The sequence below is a fragment of the Podarcis erhardii genome (genome assembly GCF_964252035.2).
Source record: "Podarcis erhardii genome assembly, chromosome: 14".
In the NCBI taxonomy this organism is placed as follows: domain Eukaryota; kingdom Metazoa; phylum Chordata; class Lepidosauria; order Squamata; family Lacertidae; genus Podarcis; species Podarcis erhardii.
This window is the reverse complement of record NC_138503.1, coordinates 41837903-41860078: the sequence shown is the minus strand read 5'-3', so window position 1 is coordinate 41860078 and position 22176 is coordinate 41837903. Positions and strand designations below refer to the sequence as shown.

The 22176-nt window shown below is 46.1% G+C and overlaps 1 protein-coding gene across 1 annotated transcript; it reads left to right on the top strand.

The window, feature by feature from the left end:
* Window positions 1-2509: 2509 nt before the first annotated feature.
* On the top strand, window positions 2510-18278 carry CRYM (crystallin mu). Its single transcript, XM_081840015.1, has 8 exons — window positions 2510-2767; window positions 6061-6211; window positions 6901-6963; window positions 8113-8214; window positions 10061-10244; window positions 14358-14479; window positions 15184-15268; window positions 17920-18278. Exons 1-8 carry the CDS (start codon window positions 2589-2591, stop codon window positions 17982-17984), a joined length of 951 nt encoding a protein of 316 aa, XP_081696141.1. The 5' UTR covers window positions 2510-2588; the 3' UTR covers window positions 17985-18278.
* Window positions 18279-22176: the final 3898 nt, after the last annotated feature.

The window sequence follows — 22176 nt, the reverse complement described above, 5'->3', positions numbered from 1 at the left end:
CTGAGGACTAGGAACTCTGCTGTGCGCAGTTAGCTCGCGGGCTGACCCTCCAGCCACCTAAGTTGTAACTCACGATCGTTTCGCAAATTTGATTTTCTCCCCCCCCCCCTTGCATTTGAAGAAGAAAGGACATTAACCTTAATTCTGATAAATCTTCACATTGCTTTAATTTTCGAGGATCGGGAGCGAAATCTGCAGCTGTTCTAAAGCATGCTCTATTCATTTCTCTTGTTCTCTCTGTAAAGGTGATTTGCGGTACTACCATCCAGAAACTGCCACCCACTTGTCAAGGAACAACCAGGAGCACACATTTAAGCGCCTTTGCAGCCAGGTCTTGTATGTGCCCCACTGCAGTTTGGGGGAAGCAAGTTAAATTATGACCCTTGCAGGAGGAGTGGGGGTTCACCCCATGCATTTAAAGCACATGACTTCCCCCAAAGAATCCTGGGAACTGTGTTTTCCGCTTAAGGTAAAGGTAAAGGGACCCCTGACCATTAGGTCCAGTTGTGGCCGACTCTGGGGTTGCGGTGCTCATCTCTCTTTATTGGCCAAGGGAGCTGGCATACAGCTTCTGGGTCATGTGGCCAGCATGACTAAGCCGCTTCTGGCGAACCAGAGCAGTGCATGGAAATGCTGTTTACCTTCCCGCTGGAGCAGTACCTATTTATCTACTTGCACATGACGTGCTTTCGAACTGATAGGTTAGCAGGAGCAGGGCCGAGCAATGGGAGCTCACCCCGTCGCAGGGATTTGAACCACCAACCTTCTGATCGGCAAGCCCTAGGCTCTGTGGTTTAACCCACAGCACCACCCGTGTCTACAATTCTCAGAATCCTTAACAAAGTACGTAAAGTTCCCAGGATTCTTTGGGGGGGGGGAAGCTTGGTGAGAGCACTTGTCCTGGGAGGGCTGAAAGCACCATAAGACAGTGACTTTAAACCCAGGATGATCTACAAGTCACCCATCAACAGAAGGTTCTCTCTTTCTCTTGCACACAGTTTATTTATATTTCAGAATTCATTCCCTGCTTTTCTTTTCTTAAATAGTTTTCATTAAATTTTCCATTTTTATCTTCATCACAATACATTCCCTGCTTTCCTTAAGTTCATGAAGTACAGTAAAGCAAAATGACGGAAAAACACACAAACCCAGTTGGAATGACCGAAGTCTGATTTGCACAACAGGACCCAAAGCATGGACTAAACAGCTGAGCATAAAAACAGGGAGGCTGGACATTAATCCACAGCTTAAGTCTGGCAGAGTCAAAAGGTTTTAGGATCTGCCTTTAGCTTAAGAGTGCAAGAGTTAAGGGAACCCATGCGGGAAGAGAGTTTCACAGCCTGGAATGCCTAATAAAAAAAGCCTTTGGGTTCTATGCACTGTTGGACCTACTCAGAGTTGACTCTTTGAAATTAAGACATGATTAACTTAGTTCTATTAATATCAACAGGTCAGCTATAAGTAAAAGTTAGCTATGGGCAACCCATCGAAATCAACAGGCATGCCTAACCTTCACAACCAACAACAAGGTCTTGGTCACCACTGTTGCCTTATTCAGATCACCACACCTTTACAACACCTGTGCTGCTGACTCTCAAACTTTGGGACTTTTGAAATATATACAATAAAAATAATAATCAATTTGAGTCGTGCAACTCCAGTTGGGTCCAGTAGACCCAAAAAGCTTAAGCAATGTGGACTAAAGTCGCTTCTGGGGTCCCTCGAGGATTAGGGGCCCTGAAGCTTAAGTTTCATTTTTTTCACAGTAGATCCGTCCATAGCAGGGTTTGCACCTGTCCTGTATAATACAGAATTGTCCTGTATTGCAGTGTAAAATGCTATGTCCTCTAATGATACAGTTTTGTCCTTTATTTCAGGTCTTCTCTGTCTGTCTGTCTCTCTGCCGTTAGGGATCCTCTCCAACCGAATGTGTTGGAAAGAGTGCGTGAAATAACAACAACAACAACAACAACAACAACAACAACAACAACAATAATTTATTTGTACCCCGCCCATCTGGCTGGGCTTCCCCAGCCACTCTGGGCGACTTCCAACAATGGAAGTCATGCATAAGCTCTGGGCATGGGTCTAGCCAGGATTTTTGTTGGGGGGGGGACACCTCAGTTTGCTATGTATTTTTATTGAATTTTATTGATTTAACGGGTTGCAGCTGCCCCTCCCTGCCCCCCTTGGCTACGCTCGGGGCTCTGGGTAGCCAAGTGCAGACAGATTTACAAATTCAGGTAGTTGTGTGTGAGAGAGAGGCAAATTCCAGAGGGCCACCCCGTTAGGTTGCAACAGATTGCAGTTTATTTGCTTTGAAGTCACTTCTGCACCGGGTGCGGGGAGAAAACCGCTTCCCCCAACCGGTCCTGTATTTTGCCAGATCGAAGCTGGCAACCCTCCGAGGACCTTCGTGGGGGTTCCCTGCTCAGAGGTCCCGGAGCAGCTCCGTCGGGAGCAGCAGGCGCCTCGTCCGCCAGGGGGTGCTGGGCGGCGAGACGGGGCGGGTGGGGGCGCCTGGCAGCGGGCGGCTCTCCGTCGAGGGGCACCGGGCGCCGCCGCCTCTGCTCTCCGCAGTCCCCACCATGAGCCTCGCCGTGCCGCCTCCCGTTTTCCTGGCGGCCGGAGAAGTGGAGAAGCATTTCCCCGCCGCCAGCCGGCTCGTCCCCGCCCTGGCCACGGCCCTGGCCAGCTTCTCCAGCGGCGCCGAGGGAGGCGTCGTGCAGCCGGTGCGCACCGTGGTGCCGATCCAGAAGTACAGCGGGTGAGGATCCGGGATCGGGATGGGGATTTCCTGCTAGGTATATCCCCAGGTGATGTGGGAGGGTTTTTTTGGGGGGGGGGTCGGTTTGTAGGGATGTCCCCCCACCCGCCATGACTTATGCAATAAAGATAATGAATGGGTTTCAAACATAGGTGCTAACTCCTTGGGACTCTGGGTGCCCCAGCACCCACAAAATTCCCCATAAGGGGCCGGGCACCCACATATTTCGGTACAGCGTGCCTGGCACCCACGACCCAGGGTATCCCCGGTCGCGGGAGCTGGCACTCCTGGATTCAAGTTACTGCTACTCAGAGTAGACCCATTGGATCTAATGGACCCCACTTATTCACGCTTATTAACTGGTCCGCTCTGAGTACAAGTTAGCTGAATGCAATCCAACTACAGTAAGTCTTACATAAGAGGAGACCCGGTGGAATTCGTTCCAAGAATTTCAACCGCGGGTCAGCTCCCAGCACTACTAAAGCTGGTTGACGTTTGCTACGGATGTTCGTTAAGCGGACGAAATTAACCTGGAGAAACTGGGATCTTTTTGTGCCCGCAGCACTCCGTGGGCTTCCCTGGGAGTAAATCCATGGGATCTGGTTATAGGTTAGATCTAGCCATACTCTGCTATGCTAAACCCACTTTACCTGGGAATGAGCTCCCTATGCATTCAATAAAGCTTCCTTTTGAGTTATTGTTGTTTAGTTGTGTCTGACTCTTTGTGACCCCATGGACCTTGAGTAGACATGGTTAAAAATTGTGGTGTTAGTCACGCTTTGAGTAGATGTGTTGACATCGATGGGGCAACTTAGCAATTAAAAAAGACAAACAACGAAGAAGAAATAACTATTCTTACACATACAATTTACAAGTTTTAAACCATATATATTTAAAATTGGCACATGTTAATGTTCAGTAAAGTAAATACAACAAAATAAGGAATCCGGACGGGCATGTACAAACCAGTTTCAGGTATAGTCATATAATTGTTGGGTTTTATTTTGCTGAATTTCATAACGTGTTCATAATAAAAGCAATTGCTGTTTTCGCTGCACAGGGAAGAAAGGGAGTGAGCAGTGCTGAGTTGTGCTCTCAGCAGTTACTAACTTTAAGTACAAGTGATTTCATGGGGTCCGCTCTAAGCACGACTAACGCATGCATCCAGTTTTGTGAATGAACATGCATAGAATTGTGCTGTCTGTCTTCCACCCATTGCAAAAGGTCACTTTTGCTTTTTAGAATTTTTTTACCTACAGTCATCAAAGGCTGTACTTTCCCCATTTTGTTCCCTTTTGGACCCTAGAGTCCATGAACGCACATTTGAGTGCATGCCTGCACATGCGATTCCAGCATTGGGGACTAGATGACCCATTGGGTATGTTCCAACTCTACAATTCTATGCCTCTGTGTGCTCTCTGAAGTAAGCCCTGTTGAGTTCAGTGGGGCTTACTCCTAGGAAAGTGGGCATAGGATTGTAGATGGGCAGAGAATTCTTGGAAGAGGGCCTGGGAAGCTTCATTAACTGCAAGCGCTGAAACGACAAAATCCTACAACACAGCTATAAAACTTTGGCACCAGTTTGGAGTGAATTGGACAAGTTTGGATTTCTGGGTGTTAACTTCGAACCACAGCTTGTTGTATTAATTACTCAGTTGGGGGCGTGGCACGCTATAAAATGCAGGGTTTGCGCTACAAAGCGGCTGCAAAACTTTGGCACCCTTATGGAGGGGACCCAAAATTTCAAGGTTTGTAATTAATGAAGCCAGCCTAGGAAGCATCCGCAGCCTGCTGGCCAAGCTGGAAGATGTAGGAACATTTTTTTTTGCAACCTTTCAAGGTGGTGTAATTGAGCCCTTCTCTGGGAAACTGATTGGCTTAGGATCCTGCAGATCTGTGGCTGACCCAGCTCTGCCACACACCCCATAATGCCCATTTTTGGAACTCTCCGCACCAGTTTCTTGACTGCCTGTGCAGACATTAATCAGGGTGTTATGGTTGCACTCTGAGTCTTTAGGGTGTCCCCAAAATCCTTGTTGTGCCCAGAGGATGAATGCTCACTGTGCTGATGGCACACAGGTTTCTGCTTTGATTGACTCTGTACAGTTCCAAACTGTTGTTCTTTCCAAGTAGAATTCAGTCACCCAAGCAGTTTGCACGTAAAAATGAGCTAACCAAATTGTGAGCTGTTGAGAATGACAGTCAGCAGCCTTGTGGTCTGCTAGAACATGAGAACAGATTGATTGTGGCAACATTGTGTGTGTGTGTGTGTGTGTGTGTGTGTGTGTGTGTGTGTGTGGACTGTCTCCCAGAAAATGCTGCTCTCCAAATTCACACACCCACAGCAGACCTGCCAACCTGCTTTGCTGAACCTTAAACAAATTGTTGCAAAAGCTTAGCCTGCGATTTTAGAAGACTTCTTTTGTGGGGGGAAAGAGAAAACAAGTTCCTGAACGCTTTGCTACCCTGGGCTTCTTTGGGAGGAATTCACAGAATGCTGTGTGAGATAGTAAGTCTGCAGGCTTGAGTTTGCTAGCTGCTGCTATCAGCCTACAATACTTTCTATGGAAGTGCTGAGTCAGAAAGATTGGCTGTTGATTGGCTGTCATCGGTTTAAAAGGGAAACCTGTCCAGCAGTAAGTGGGTGGTGTAGAAGTGTGTGGTCAGAGAGAGAGAGATAGAAAGGTCTTCCTATTTGCCTTAAGGTGCAGCCAGGTACTCTGTTTGACTGTATGAACTGCTCGTGTATTACAGCCTGTAGATTATTGTATATATTTGTATATATATAGCTCACAATAAATATACTGCACCACACTGAAGAACCTGGAACTCTGAGCATTTCTGCTAAAGCGCCGCAGAGAATTCGTGACAAGGCAGGGTAAAAATTCAGTAAAGAAATGAACATAGAAATAATTTCCAAGGTCTTTCGCTGACACCTGCCTTGGGCTGCCTATAAAACAGGGGTAGGAAATCTCTGGTCCTCCCTGTGCCAGTCATTGGCTTGGCAGTATGTGTCAATGAAGGCATTGGCAGGGGAAAACTGTTACCTCCTGGAGCTGCTGGCACCATGAAAATAAGCTTCCTAGGACTCCTCCTGGAGGGGCGCCACTAAAAGCAGATGGCCACACTGGCCAGCACTTATGAAAGAGCCCTCAGACCTTGTGCCAGCCCTGGTGACTTAAGTTATTCATTACACTTCCTTTAAAGTTTTAGATTAACTTGCTATCTTAGTTGCTGAGGGAAGAGACCACACTCGAATGATCATCGCGCCGCCTCTGTCTTCTGCTTGTAAGCTTTTTAGGGATCATGCCTGCCTACAGTGAGAAAGATGATGCTTTGACAACCAAGCTGGTGACCTTTTATGAGCACGTGACGGATCCTGCAGTTCCTTCCCATCAAGCAACAGTGCTCCTGTTTGAGCCAAGCAATGGCACTCTCAAAGCTGTAAGTCTCCCAAGGCAACAGTGGGCACAATTTGAACTGCTTTAGCTCCACCAACCTCAGGCTGCCCTCAACCAGCTGACCTCCTGCCTACCTTTTTCCTTGCATTCAGTCCAGGAGGTGGCCCTGGCTGTCAGCTTTCTCCTCCTCCTCCTCCTCCTCCTCCTCCTCCTCCTCCTCCTCCTCCTTCTCCTCCTCCTCCTCCTCCTCCCTAATCTCAGAGTTGTGCTTGCAGAACCCATCAGGTAGGAGATGGGGACAAAACTAGGGGATAGACAGGCTCTGTCTGTCATTATCTCTGGCGCCACCTACTGTTGGACTCCTTGCCTCCCTTCCAATCAGTCCCACAGGGCCCTAGTCACCACTGCCTGGTACATGTAGGGTGGCGAAGAGCTTGGCCCCCACCTCTATCAATGTGTGAGGGGTATTCCCTTGAAAGAGGGATTGGCTGTCAATCCAATCTGGGAATTGTAGTTCTCTGCAGGGAACATGGATCTCCTAGTGCCTCTCAGCTTAACAAGCCACACTTCCCAGGATCCTTTGGGAGGAAGCCATGACTGTTTAAAGTGGCATGATACAACTTTAAGGTGTTGCATGGATGGGCCTTGTACGCCTGAGGAAAAGCATTTTGTATTTAATCTTGCATCTTGCCGTTTTTCTTTTCGTTCTGTTTGATGTTCTCCTTTGGAAAGGTCATGGATGGTAGCGTCATAACAGCCAAACGGACGGCGGCTGTTTCTGCAATAGCCACCAAGGTGGGTGCTTTTTATTAAGTGGGACGAAGAAAGGGATTGTGGTTTGGGGAATACGGCAGCGCTGTCTTTACCATATGCGCTGTTGGGGTACAAAAATCCACCCAGCGCCCCCAAATTTAGTTTAGCCCCCAAATTAACTTTTATTATACTTATGTCAGACACCACACTTACGCCTTATCTCTTGTTTACGAAAGAAGGGAGGAAAAAGAAACAAACTTCTTTATTTGCTCATTTATTTACAATATACTTATACTTAAGTATACAACACCACTACACTTAAACTTATAAGTATTGTTTAGGTGGAATGCGGGTGGCGCTGTGGGTTAAACCACAGAGCCTAGGACTTGCCAATCAGAAGGTCGGTGGTTCGAATCCCCGCGACGGGGTGAGCTCCCATTGCTGGGTCCCTGCTCCTGCCAACCTAGCAGTTTGAAAGCACATCAAAGTGCAGGTAGATAAATAGGTACCACTCCGGCGGGAAGATAAACAGCGTTTCCGTGCACTGCTCTGGTTCGCCAGAAGCAGCTTAGTCATGCTGACCACATGACCCGGAAGCTGTATGTCGGCTCCCTCGGCCAATAAAGCGAGTTGACTGCTGCAAGCCCAGAGTCGGTCACGACTGGACCTAATGGTCAGGGGTCCCTTTACCTTTATTGTTTAGGCACCTAACATAATATTTTGATATAAGAGTTAATTTCAAGAGTTAATGTCAAGAGCTGTCGTTGAGTCTGACAAGCACCCCTGTTGTGAATGACAAGTGCCTTTAATGAAACAGTAGGTATGCATTTTGGTAATACCTAGGTATATATGTATTTTGTTTTTCTAGCTTGATCAAAATTATTTATTATTTCATAACAGGCAGATAGTTAAGAGCTTAGGTGGGTTCAGCAGTGGGACCTGGTGCCCCCCAGAATTCAGCACCCGGGTGTCTCGCACCCCTTGCACCCCCGGGTAAAGACGGCCCTGGAAAATGGCATGGTGGGCCAAATTGGAAACGCCCCCCCACCCAGCAGGCCAGGATTGATCAGCAGGCTGGGTGTTCCCTACCCCAATAAAAGGCTATGAACTTTAGGGTTGACAAAAGTTGTTAATATGAAAGGTGCCATATGAACGAGTTTTTTTACCTTCCCCTGTTGGATATATTTTCAGTTCTTAATGCCGGTGGATTCTGAAGTGCTGTGTATCCTAGGAGCTGGTGTTCAAGCCAACAGCCACTATGAGATTTTCACAGAGATGTTCTCGTTTAAGGAGGTAGGAAGTTCAATTAAACCAACTGATTTTTATTTATTTTTTAACAAATTTACCACTCAGCAATAGCCTCTGCCTTAGGTATTTCTAGCACGCACAGAGTACCTGTTGGTTTGTCAGGCACCTTTTGGTCCCTCCCCCCTTAATCTCTTAATCAGGGGTGGGCATACTTCAAGATTGTGGGGTCTGCTTTGTTTCTTAGGACACCCAAAATTCACCAGCTGGAGCCAAGTGTAAATCATGGCATAGAGTTATGCAAGAAGATATCTCTGAGGGCATCTCAGCCTCTCAGGGATTTGTTCCTCCCACTCCCAGTTTTGCAAAGAAAGAATAAGACATTTTAGCAGAGGCTGCAGCACTGATAAAATCGAACCAATTATCAAGGGTTCTTAGGTATACTACAATATTGTATAAGTTTCTCTTTCAACAGTCTAGTTTACAGAGTTAATTACTATTTTCTTCTTTCACTTCTACTCATCCTGCGGAGAAAATCTGAGAGAGAACAAAGTCAGCACCAGCATTACAGGGATCAAAAAAGAAACCGTTGCCAGCAAATTGACTTCCATGATTTCCATGTTTTTCACAGCTGCTGAAGATGTAGCCTGGGGATTTGTTTTCCGTTCCAGAAATGAACTCTGTGTTGTTTTTGATGGGATCAGGTATCCTGTGCCAGATTAGTGCCTGGTGGGGGTGGCAAGGCCTGGCCTGGTGCTACAAGGGAGGAGAGAGTAAGGAAAGGTTGGAATTACTTTGTAGACATTCTGGCCTGGCTTCCTTAGAGTGCGTGCACAGATTGTTGACTCCTGCTTATCTCCTTGACTGGCCAGGCCCACTTGAGATTATAGCAATTGCAAGAATACCATTCAGCTGCAGAGGTAATAATAAAATTCAGCTGTGGAGGCAAGAGACCACCCACCTTTCTTCTCACCTCTTAGAGCAAAAAAATAGACATCTAAGAAGCCTTGGGTTGGCTGGTTTGAAGTCTGAGTGGACATATGAGAGCCATATTCAAACATCTCAAGGGCTGGCACATGGAAGATGGAGCAAGCTTGTTTTCTGCTTCTCCAGAGGTTAGGATCTGAACCAATGGATTCAAGTGACAAGAAAGGAGAGTCTAACTAAATATTAGGAAAAACTCTCTGACAGTAAGAGCTGTTTGATAGTGGAAAGGACTACAGTCGTACCTTGGAAGCCGAATGGAATCCGTTCCAGAAGTCCATTCAACTTCCAAAACGTTTGGAAACCAAGGTGCAGCTTCCGATTGGCTGCAGGAAGTTCCTGCAGCCAATCAGAAGCCGTGGAAGCCACGCCAGACATTCGGGTTCCAAAAGAACATTCACAAACCAGAACACTCACTTCCAGGTTTGTGGCGTCCGGGAGCCAAAACGTTCAACTCCCAAGGCGTTTGTCAACCAAGGTAAGACTGTACCTGGGAAGAAGGACTCTCCTTCACTGGAGGTTTTCAAACAGGGGTTGGATGGCCATCTGTCAGGGATGATTCCTGCACTGCAAGCGATTGGACTAGATGACCCTTGGGGTACCTTCCAGTTTCCTTCCAATTCTATGCTTCTATGATCCCAGGGATATAAAATACCCTGTTACAACACTTGAAGCCACTGTCCATCTTCTGATTGCATGTTGCTGCTTCTTTTACCTGGTCCTGGAGTCCTGGACCTCACTGCCATTGCATGGGGCCAAGCCTGGCCGAGGAATGCATTAGGGACTGGCAAATTAATTTTATGCATTTTCTTGTGTTTGCACTCTCCTGGAAAAGTGTCCACAGGTCCCCCGTCCACGTTGTAGGACTTCCTTGAGGCCAAGATTTTATGCCGCTCCATTTCCCTTGTAGGTGAAGATCTGGAATCGGACCAAGGAGAAGGCAGAGAAGTTTGCTCACTCAGTTCATGGGCCAGTCCAAGTCTGCTCTTCTGCTCAGGAGGCTGTCACTGGGGCGGACGTGATCGTAACAGTCACAATGGCAACAAAGCCAATTTTGCATGGAGAATGGGTGAAGCCTGGAGCCCATATCAATGGTAATGTACACTTTGTGCATGGATTTCTCTCTCTCTGGATACGTAAAGGGGTGCTTGACTTTGTTGGAACCAGGGAGCATGATGTGGTCCAAACACTAGGGGGGATGGGACCTGTTTTCTGGTGTTCCAAAACAGCTCCTTAAAGTGACAAGGGAGGGTTTTTTGGCTAAACGTTAGGGAGAGCTTCCAAATAATTTGAGCTGTTCAACACAGAAGCAGGCTCCTTTGGAAGTGATGGACTCTCCTTTACTGAAGGATTTAAAGCAAGGAGTCAGGATCCTTGATTCCCCCTCTCTGGCCAACATCTCAGCTGGGCAAAGCCACTCACTTGTCCATCTCCTGATGTCACCATGATGGAGGAGGGGGAAACTGATGGCTGTTGGCCATGATGGCTATGTTCTGTCTCCATGGTCAGAGGTAGCAATGCTTTTGCATACCATTTGCTGGCAACCACAGGAAGGGGAGAGAGCTGTGGCTTCAGGTCCTGCTTGGGGACTTTGCCACAGACATCTGGTTGGCCACCGTAAGAACAGGATGCTGGACTAGATGGGACATCAACATGATCCACCGTACTCTTAGCTACATATGCTCTTATCAGCTGGTCAGCGGTGACAACAAGCCTTTCTTCCCAAGAAACAGTCGGAAGCAGTAGCATAAGTGGAGTAATGAGACTGTTGTCCTAACCTTGAGCAGAAGGATCTAGGTGTGGTGCAAGATTGGCCGTCAATATTCAACAAAAGTATTAGCACTGCTCCCAGAAATAGGCTTAGTTGGAAAAGGAAAAAAGAAAAGCACCTTGCTTTAATGAGCTTTAGCTAAAGCATCTTGCAAAGGATTAGCTGATCCAGATTAACTGGTTTTAAAGAGGGGGTGCTAATCTGTTTACAATAACAATGCGAGGCACACTAACATTGTACCGCAGTCTGTTAAAATCGGTAGGATACACAATGTAGAAAACATAAAAACATTCCTGAGGCTCACCTGTATTCCACATTCACTAATTATTCAGTACAGAATTTAATGATAGGCACATCAATTTGAATATAATATTGGGGAGCCCTAGGTAAAAACCACCCCAACCTGCCCTGTCAATCACAAGACACAGCGTGCACATCCCATTTGAACAGCAATGCCCATTAACTTTGAGGGGCAGCCCCCTCAAGTATATTATTGGGGGGGGGCCCTCGGCTTCTAGGAGTTGGCTCCTCCTTCCATTGTGAGTTCTCTGAGTGGGGACCAATCACATCTCTTTTCAGGGTTTGGCTCTATTCTCTGATGAATACCTTCACAGCAGATGAAGAACCGGCCGGTTCTTTCTTGGAAAATTTCTTTGAACTCTGGTTTATTCTCATTTTACTTCCTGAAGTGACCTCCCAGGGTTAAAAGGTCCCTGCAGATGTCTCCCTTCTTTACACTGAGATTAATGAACTTCAGCTAATTGTGTGTATTAATTTCTTCTCTGATTAGAATCTAGTTGCATCATATCGCCCACTCCACTTCTGTCCTGCGTTGTCTGCCAAGGACATAGAAAGGGATTCATGGAAGCGAATGGGAGGTGCAATTCGAGATTTCATCACTGTCTGACCGATTTCCACCCACCCCTTCATAATCAATGCTTTGTGTGATGGATTCTTCATATTGTGTAGAGGCACACCACAAAGGGTCAGGGGACAATTGGTGTCCTCGTTCACCACCGCAACACATAAACAAAGGGCTGCCTCTCCTTGCGTCACCACACATTAGGAACTCATTCCTAATGCTTGAGCAGGTTTTCAGAAAAATATGTGAGTCTTTCTCTGTTTTGTATAGCTGCTTTCTGTTGCTTTCTTTATATCGGCTTAAAAGGAGGCTGATGGTGGCTTATTCTCCTTAATTATAGGTTTTGGATGAAAACAAAACAACAACAACAGCCCTACAGCAAAATCTCTCCTAAAATTTCAAGTGATGCAATCAAATATTGTCACATGAATAAGGGCTTTCAACCAGATGATGGGTTGAAATTGTGCAACATTGGTACATTAAAACAAAACAAAACACTTTGCCAAATAGCTAAGCCTGCCCTGATCCAGTAGTATAGGATTCTATTGCCTCTCGTGAGGATTCTGACTAACATCATGCCAGTTGTCTGAAGGAAGAACTGTATGGCAGGATCTTATCTGAGAGGAAAGAGTGCTTTTGGGGAAGGACTGCTCTTTATTTATTTTATTTTATATTTTTGCTGCGAGCTGATGGGAGCTCTTTTTATTGGAATTAATTTTGGTCAATTTCACTTACAACTCATTTGCAACGAGACACCCTGAAGCAGTTCGCAAATATATGTAAAAATATATGTAAAACAGTTACATGCTCTTTATTGAGGGCAAGACAGCCAGAACCACCAGTGGCATCAGCTGTAAGTTGAAGATCTGTTAAGCAGAAGAATGCGTAATTTGTTTTTTCTTCCCCCTGCCCCCTTTCCCTCTTTCCCTTTAGAGCTATGTCTTCATAAGGCGCCCTTATGGATTGTTAATTGGTGAAAGAACAGAACGTTAAATTATAGTATATTAAGACAAATCATTAGGATAGAAATAAAGATGGAAAGGATTTGCTGAAATATCTAATTGAATTAGAATACAAAAAAGGGAGGTGTGAGGAGGTCAAGGAAATAAGCAAAGGAAATAAAGTTATGTAAAGGATTGATTTTTTTTTAATTATCTGCATCTTTTTTCTGTTTTTTCCCCCCTTTGTTTTTTTCTGTTTAAATATGTTCTTTATTTTTTTCTTTTTGTAACCTTTAAAATCTTAATAAAAATCTATTGGGGAAAAAAACCAAAACAAAATCTGTGGGTCTGGGATTGCACATGAGAAGTCTGGCTTCCTCGTTGTGAGGAGAAGACTTGGGGCTGGGAGACCTTGTGCTACCAAGTAGACCCTGCCTCCATTTTGGTATGCTTGCCACTTCCGCTCTTGGCTGAACTTGAAGTGAGCTATCCCAGTTTAGGATGAATGGAGCCAGTCTGAGCCAACTGCTTCCATCTTCGCAGGCAGGATTTTATGTGGGGAGTGGTCTCGGAGGTGGGGCCAGTCTAGGTTCATAGGTTTCATTGAGAATTGTAGGTGAACCTGTGACAAACTTAAGGGTTTCTGGCATATGGTATATGAAGAGTTAAATAAAATATTTAAATAAACTTTTGCAAAAAGAAAAAGAAAAAAGGAAGAAGCTTTTTTATTGGGTATACTAGATTCAGATATCATTAGGGAAAACAGGAAAATAATTCCTATATGCAACAGTGGCAGCGAGAACCCTAATTGTAAAAAATTGGAAAAATGAGACAGCACCAACAAAAAAAGAATGGCAAGAAAAATTATTTGATTACACTGAGATGGCTAGAATGGCAGATGCAATTAGGGGTCAGTCTAAACAAAAATTTCAAAAAGAATGGGAAAAATACAGAGATTATCTTAAAAAGCAGTGCTCTCAAATTAATATCTGGACTTGTTTTGATTAAGTTTTGCAAAACAAATTATGGTATAAAAGCTTAAAATGGAAAGAAAAGGGGTGGGGGGGGTGAAGTGAGAAGGAAACAGTTTACTAAATATGAAAGCAGCCCCCCGGTGAGGACGAAGGAAGTCAACTAGAAGAAAAGAAGAACTGAAATATGGTTACATATTCATTATTTTTTTCGTATTGGTTTTGTATTTTCTTTTTAAGTTTTCTTTTTTAATGTTGTGTGTGTGTGTGTTGCAAAAGAAAATAAATGTGAAATGAAAAAAAGAGAGAATCGTAGGTCTGTGAGGAGAACAGGGATCTCCTAATGACCCTTAATAAACTACAGCACCCAGGATTCTTTGGGGGAAGCCATCTGGGTTTAAAGTGGTATGATACTGCTTTCCGTATATGGTGTAGATGTGGCTACTGTAAATGATACAAGAGCATGAACGAAGCCCATGGTTCAGCCTGGAGTCATTCAGCACCCTTTGTGTGTTAAGCATTAATATCGCTCCTGCTCTGCAAGAGTCATTTAAAGGCAATTGTCAATTGTGAACAAATTGTACCCATAAGGTTGGGGTGATTGTCTTAACCCTTTTCATCTTGGGAGATAAATCTCCAATTTGTTTGATTCTGACTTTTAGCCATTGGAGCAAGCAGGCCTGACTGGCGGGAGCTGGACGACGATGTGATGAGGAACTCTGTGTTGTACGTCGATTCGAGAGAGGCTGCTATCCGTGAATCAGGAGACGTCATTTTATCGGGGGTAAGCAAGCAGGGGCGGGGAGTGGAGAGTTGTGTGTCTCCTTCTTTTACCAATAAACTTTGAGTGAAGTTCCTGACACCTTTGCCCAAGGTAGCCCCAAATACTTTTGGAGATTTCTGTGGGGATGACCCCAAGTTTGAGGGGAAATTTTGGCAAAGGACCCTCTGAAGGACTCCTATATTTTGTGGGGCGCTGGCCACAGGTTTACCTCACCGTTCCATCAAATTAAATTTCCCACAATCCCCCTGTTGTAGCATTGTTACTTCCATTGGAGCTGCCATTTTAATTTCCCACAATCCCCAGGAGTGACTCTACACCAGGGGGATTGTGGGAAAGTTAAAATGGTGGTTTACACAGACTGAGCCATTCAGGGTAGATATCTGGACCCTCAGTCTCTGCTAGCTACCTGAGGGTGCCAGGTGCTGGTGCCAGGCCTGGTTTTCTGTGGGGACTGAAATCTGAAGAACCCTTAAGAACCTGTAACTGTATTTAAAGGCAGGGCCAGAGCTCAGCGTGGGGAGACCCCGAAACTCTTTCCCCACTCCACAAAACAGGATTTCCTGCAAAATCTCAGGTTCCCTGAAGTCTTTCGATACCTTCCTCTTGCGGTTCTGTTTTGGCTTTGAAAGCCATGCCGTGCTCAGTCTGAACCTCAGAAAACGGTGGCCCCGGAAGATGACAAAAGGTCTGTGTTTGTTTTGCAGGCAGAGATTTTTGCAGAGCTGGGTGAGGTGGTGCTGGGAACAAAACCAGCTTTGCGTGAGGAAACCACTGTGTTCAAATCCCTGGGTAAGAATGGCCCCTTGCTGTGCATGAATAAGAGTGCAAGACAACGCTTTATTATTTATCCCCCCCCCCTCCTTGCGTGAGAATGCTGGCGATTATCTTCAAACTGACAACGGATTCCCCCCATTTAACAAAGGCAGACATGCCTCTTTCCCTCCTCGAAGACACAAGACAGAAGCCATTAGAATCAACAGGGAAGCGAAGATGAATGAATGTATTGTTCGTCTTTGTACGCTACTTGAGCTCTGATCGTAACTATCTCTCCCCACCCCCCAAGACTTAAGAACTTAACAAGAGTCCTGCTGGATCAGGCCATTAGACCATCGAGTCCAGCATCCTGTCTCAGATGCCTCTGGGAAGCCCTAGAGCAGGGCATGAGTGACACAGCACTCATGAGAGCCAGCGTGGTGTAGTGGTTAAGAGCGGTGGATTCGTAATCTGGTGAACCGGGTTCGCTTCCCCGCTCCTCCACATGCAGCTGCTGGGTGACCTTGGGCCAGTCACACTTCTCTGAAGTCTCTCAGCCCCACTCACCTCACAGAGTGTTTGTTGTGGGGGAGGAAGGGAAAGGAGAATGTTAGCCGCTTTGAGACTCCTTTGGGTAGTGATAAAGCGGGATATCAAATCCAAACTCCTCCTTCTTCTCCTCCTCCTCCTCCTCCTCCTCCTCCTCCTCCTCCTCCTCCTCCCCAGTAGCTGATAGCCCTGTCTTCCAGGCAAGCTGTCACATTAAGCATTTATCCATTCCTTTGCCTCATTTTTTTAAAAAATAAAAGTGCAAAATCTTTCCAGGAACTGGGTGGGAGGTTTTTTGTGACACCAAGCGGGGCATCAGCCAATCGGCACCAGGCACAACTTGAATAATAATTGGAAGGGACCACGAGGATTATCTAGTACAGGGTTTCCCAAAGTTGGGTTTTCAGCTGTTTTGGGACTACAACTCCCATCATCCCTAGCTAGCAGGACCAGTGGTCAGGGATGATGGGAACTGTAGTCCACAAACAGCTGGAGACCCAAGTTAGGGAAACCCTGATCTATTCCAACCCCCTGCAATGCAGGAATGTTTTGTCCAATGTCGGGCTCGAACCCACTACCCTGAGATTAAGAGACTTGTGCTCTACCAACTGAGCTGTCCCCTTTCTGCAGGACTAGCTTTAGAGCTGTGATCCAGAGAGGAAGTAGTTCCCTTTGAAGTGAGTTCTTAAATGAATGAAAGTACTTCTGGAACAGCCTGGGTGCTAAATAATAGTTGTGCGTGTGCCTTTCTTCCCTGAGAACAGCTGGCAGTCTAGATGGACTTCGTGCCTGTAGGGTGTGGAGCTGGCAACCCTTTGATCAGTGGGCAGGGCCATGCTGCCTTTGTTCTTGCTCCATGGAGGGCAACTTCCTGAAAATGGGACATGGGTTGGTTGCAATTGTTGGTCAGCAGGCCAATTAATTAGGTGAGGGTCTTTGGGGTCTTGTCATCTTTTTTGCCACTCTGGAGTAATTGAGGCTGCTTACACACTGTACAGGGACGTGGGTGGTGCTGTGGGTTAAACCACAGAGCCTAGGACTTGCTGATCAGAAGGTCGGCGGTTTGAATCCCCACGACGGGGTGAGGTCCCGTTGCCTGTCTCTGCTCCTGCCCACCTAGCAGTTCGAAAGCACATCAAAGTGCAAGTAGATAAATAGGTACCGCTCCGGCGGGAAGGTAAATGGTGTTTCCGTGCGCTGCTCAGGTTCTCCAGAAGCGGCTTAGTCATGCTGGCCACATGACCCGGAAGCTGTATGCCGGCACCCTCGGCCAATAAAGCAAGATGAGCGCCGCAACCCCAGAGTTGGTCACGACTGGACCTAATGGTCATGGGTCCCTTTACCTTTTTACACTTGTTGTTGTTTAGTCATTTAGTCGTGTCCGACTCTTCGTGACCCCATGGACCAGAGCACGCCAGGCACTCCTGTCTTCCACTGCCTCCCGCAGTTTGGTCAGACTCATGTTTGTGGCTTCGAGAACACTGTCCAACCATCTCTTTTTACACACTGTACACTTATAGCAGGGTTTCCCAAATCTAGTTCTCCAGCTGTTGTTGGACTACAACTCCCATAATCCCTAGCTAGCAGGTCCAGTGGTCGGTCCCCTCCCTCGCCAAAAACAGCTGGAGACCCGAGTTTGGGAAACCCTGACTTAAAGCACATGGCTTCCTCCAAAGAACCCTGGGAGCTACAGTTCCTAGCCCTCTTAACAAACTACAGTTCCCAGGATTCTTTGGGGGAAGTTATGTGCTTCAAATGCATGGTGGCACTGTGGAAGTTGGTGTCCAACATCTCGAGGACAGCATACTAGGGAAGGCTGGTGTAGATAGTATTAGAGTCTTGGGTCTTACAGCTGTTGCTAAATTACAACTCCCATCAGCCCCAGCAAGCATGGTCAATGGTCAGGATGGTGGGAGTTCAACATCTGGAGGATTAATGGTTCCCCACACCTGTATCAGATGGACCAATTTATGTGCAAATTTGCTTAATATGCAGACTCTTTGGGGTATTGTGGAATGTAGTAGAAGTGACAGATTTTAAAATACTTGTATATGATCTGATCATTCTTTTCTTCCAGAAAATATTGTGGGGTTCCCCTCATCCTTGTTGACTGTGATGTCAATTGTTGTTTATTTTAGGAATGGCCATTGAAGACACAGTCCCGGCGAAAATGATATTTGATTCCTGGTCGGCTGGCAGCTAAAATGAAGATCTTCCAATAATCCAAGCACCAAAACAATATTGAGAATGAAGTAGCATTTAGGGTTGTATTCCCACTTTTAGCAGGAGCTGTCTTTTAAAAAATAAAAATGATAGCATTACAATCTTATGCTCACTTACAGTGGGAGAAAATCTCATTGAATTTGGGGGTGCTTTCTTTTGAATCAATATGCATAGGATTGCAGTATAACTTTTTATTTTTTTATAGTCTTTCTGTTGCGGACAAAGTAGTTAAAATAGAAGAATAGAATAAACCAAACTTTTGTCACATGCATAACCGATATGTTTTTCTGTCCACTTTGGTTTTGATTTACACTATTCAATTCTGTCTTGTGCTCACTGTGAGGTAAACACAGGGTTCACCTCCCCCAAAAAAAATCTTTAGAAGGTTACATAATTTCTTGCTGCAAAGCATTAGGCTGAAAATTATTATCAATAATAATAATAGGCTCCAACCACATTTTCGAGTCCCATTTGGCTGCTTAATTTCATATCTTCTCAAGGATGAGAAATAGTTCAAGAGGCTCATCTATGATTAAGCTTGCTGCAGTTGTAAAATAATAACTGGAATTTGCAATTCTCTCCTACCTTCCCTGCCTTTTGTTGACACTGAGTGGATCAAGGAGGATTGCAAAAAATCATAATCGTGATGTGGGTCAAATCCCTTTGAGCGCTATTTGCTGAAAAAATAGAGTAACAGAACACTAAATTTTGTATTGCTTTAATACGTACTGACTTTCCCCTCTTACACTTTATTTTCTTTTTTAATTGAAGTGAGTCTGTGTTGGTTGAAAATCTCTGGTAATGGGTATCTACTGAATTTTGCTACATGATAAAGTGGTTATTTGCATTTTGATCAGAAGATAATTCATGGTGTTTAAGAAGTGGATAGAGAGAGGTTGCTCTCACCTCAGAATACTAGAACCCAGGGTCATCCAATTAAACTAATTGGCAGGATATTCAGGACAAACAAAAAGCCCTTCTTTGCAGAACAGTTAATTTATATGTGGCATTCACTGCCACAGGTTGCAAGGATGACCTCTGGCACAGATGGCTTTGAGAGGAGAGAGGACCATTTTCATGGAAGTCTTATCAGTAGGCCTTAGGGTCTACCTCTGCAGGGTGCTTGTTTTGTTCTAAAATTTCAGACCCAGCTTTACTTTTATTTCCCATGTGTGCATGGAGTGTCTTTTAGCCAACCTGATCTTTACAGCCTTACTAACAGCCTGAAGAAGCCAACTGATCTCAAACAACAATGTTATGCTGATGCAGATATGCTCTAATGGCTAATGGGCAGTGGTAGCTGCTGAAGGATGCCAGTTGCCAACTAGGGGCTCAAGCATATGGCTGGGTGGCAAGAGAGTGGTTACCCCTGACAGTGATGGGGGATCTGGTGCCTGTCAGATGTTGCTGGACTCCAACGCCAATCAGTCAAGCCAGCATGGGTAATGGTCAGGGGTGAAGCGAATTGTTGTTTGGCAACAACTGGAAGACAATGGGCTCCCAGTCGTGGAGTTCACTTTATCAACCGGGAGGGCCTAATCTCTGACCAATCAATGGATACAAGCAAATAAATGAAGTCAAGGTCTAAATCAGTGATGGCCAAACTTGGCCCTCCAGCTGTTTTTGGACTACAACTCCCATCATCCCTAGCTAACAGGACCAGTGGTCAGGGATGATGGGAATTGTAGTCCCAAAACAGCTGGAGGGCCAAGTTTGGCCATCACTGGAAATGAACACAATATATTTCTGACATGTAGGTCTGTAGGAATTTGAAAACTTTGCAAAAAGAAAAAGAAAAGGTCTATGCCTGGCAGCCAATAGAATGTACACCAACAACCCCCCCCCCCCAAAAAAAAATTCCTTATGTACTTCACAACATCACAATGCAAACACAGTATGTAATATCACTAAATTGTAACATACTGGCGATGCAGACTAAATTTGTCTCTCAAATACTAATTACCCTGCAGCAATGAACAAAGGCAGATTATTCAAAATACATCTCTGGTAACTGTCTTTCATCATCTGGACTTCAAGTTTGTTTCTTTGCATTTGATTCCATTCCAAAGACCTTGACTTTATTCATTCGTTTGTACACTTCATCAAGTCTAAGGCTGATCACCTTGACTTCCTCCTCTTGGGGCTTCTGGGCTACAGCCAACTTGCAGAAGACCTGCAGTTCAGGTGCAGAGCATATGCTCAGCATGTAGAAGGCTCCATATTAAGTTCTTGGCTCACCTGGCTACTATATCTGAGTCAACAGAGCTGGGAGAAGCTTCTGCCGGAGTCCAGGGGTCCAATTACCAGAGTCCTGGCCCAGATACCTTTTGTGACAGCTGTCTTAAGCTATTGTTTCAAGAGGCTATAGGGGCCTGAGAACTCATCCCCATGGCTCCCTGCCTCTATGTCCCTCTGTAATTTTATACTTGCTGAAGAAGGCAGTCTGGCCTTCATCTCTGCAATGCTTTGTTTTCCGAGGTTGTCTGTTGTGATCCCAGGGTCTGACTCTCCATCTTTGGGGAGACCCTGTTAAGTGTAGAGACTTCTCTCATCAGAGGCGGTGCCAGCCTTCCAGCCTGAGGTACAGCTCTACTTATGAGGCTGCTTGTTGCTGAAGCAACATTTGAGCCTTGCTGCTCTGAGTCTCCAGCTTGAATTCCTCATGGAGCTGTCCAAGGTGCTATCTGCAACCTGAACTTCCATGCTCTCTTGGGCTATATACACACTATAAATTTAAAGCACCTGTCTTCCTCCCAAAGAATCATGAGAACTGTTGTTTGCTAAGAGTCCTGGGAATTGTAACTGAGGAGCAAACTTCACCTCCCAGGATTCTGGAAGGGGAAGCCAGGCACTTTCAATGCATTACATGTATGGTAGGGATGTGTCAGAGACATCACCTTGCCAACAAAGGTCCGTATAGTTAAAGCCATGGTTTTCCCAGTAGTGATGTATGGAAGTGAGAGCTGGACCATCAAGAAGGCTGATTGCCGAAGAATTGATGCTTTTGAATTATGGTGCTGGAGGAGTCTCTTGAGAGTCCCATGGACTGCAAGAAGATCAAACTGATCCATTCTGAAGGAAATCAGCCCTGAGTGCTCACTGGAAGCACAGATCCTGAAGCTGAGGCTCCAATACTTTGGCCACCTCATGAGAAGAGAAGACTCCCTGGAAAAGACCCTGATGTTGGGAAAGATGGAGGGCACAAGGAGAAGGGGACGACAGAGGACAAGATGGTTGGACAGTGTTCTCGAAGCTACAAACATGAGTCTGACCAAACTGCGGGAGACGTGCTCTGGTCCATGGGGTCATGAAGAGTCGGACACGACTAAATGACTAAACAACAACAACAACAAAGGGATGTGTCTTTGTTTTCCTTTGTCTTACCTTTTTTTGCATCACCAGAAGCAAGTATCTGTTTGTTTGCTTCTGCTTTGCATTGCTGGAAGCTGAACTCTGCCCTGCTTTGCCTTTTCTGCTTACCCATACCCGGAACATTTACAGTGGATGCTCGGGTTGCGAACATGATCTGTGTGGGATGCACGTTTGCAACCTGCAGCGTTCGCAACCCTTGTCTGCGCACGCGCGGGTTGCAAATCGGTGCTTCTGAGCATGCACAAAGCACGATTTAGCGCTTCTGCGCAGGCACAACTGCCGAAACCCAGAAGTCACCTGTTCTGGTACTTCCGGGCTTCAGCAGTCCGCAACCCGAAAAAACGCAACCTGAAGCGGCTGTAACCTGAGGTAAGACTGTACTGTGATCTCACACCTGCTAGAATACTTCTGCTGCTGAAGACATCACTTGGACCAGAACATCAATCCTTTGCCACTCACATTCAGTGCTTGAATTAAACGGGGGCAGTGGGGGCCTATGTTCAGCGGTGAAGCAAGCCGATCAGGCACCATGGGTGGTGGGCGTGCCCTGTGGCGGGTGGCGGGGCCTCCAAGGAGTCTGCCTGCTTCCTCCCACTCAGCTGCCCTACAGCTGAGGGGGAGGTGGCGGGCGAACCGTTTGGGGCAGTGCAGAGCCTGCGGGTGCTCAAGCCACCACGTCACTCCCAGGAGAGACGCGTGGCTCAGGCATGCTGCAGGCCCTGCTGTGAGTGCCGCCCGCCATTTTGTCACCCCCTCAGTGTTGACACCCGGGGCAGCCTGCCCCCCCTCCCCCCCTTCCT

Coding starts and splice junctions, on each gene's coding strand:
- CRYM (XM_081840015.1), top strand. CDS start 2,589: ATGAGCCTCGCCGTGCCGCCTCCCGTTTTCCTGGCGGCCGGAGAAGTG. Junction 2,768..6,060: donor CCGATCCAGAAGTACAGCGG/GTGAGGATCCGG, acceptor TCTGCTTGTAAG/CTTTTTAGGGATCATGCCTG. Junction 8,215..10,060: donor AGATGTTCTCGTTTAAGGAG/GTAGGAAGTTCA, acceptor TTTCCCTTGTAG/GTGAAGATCTGGAATCGGAC.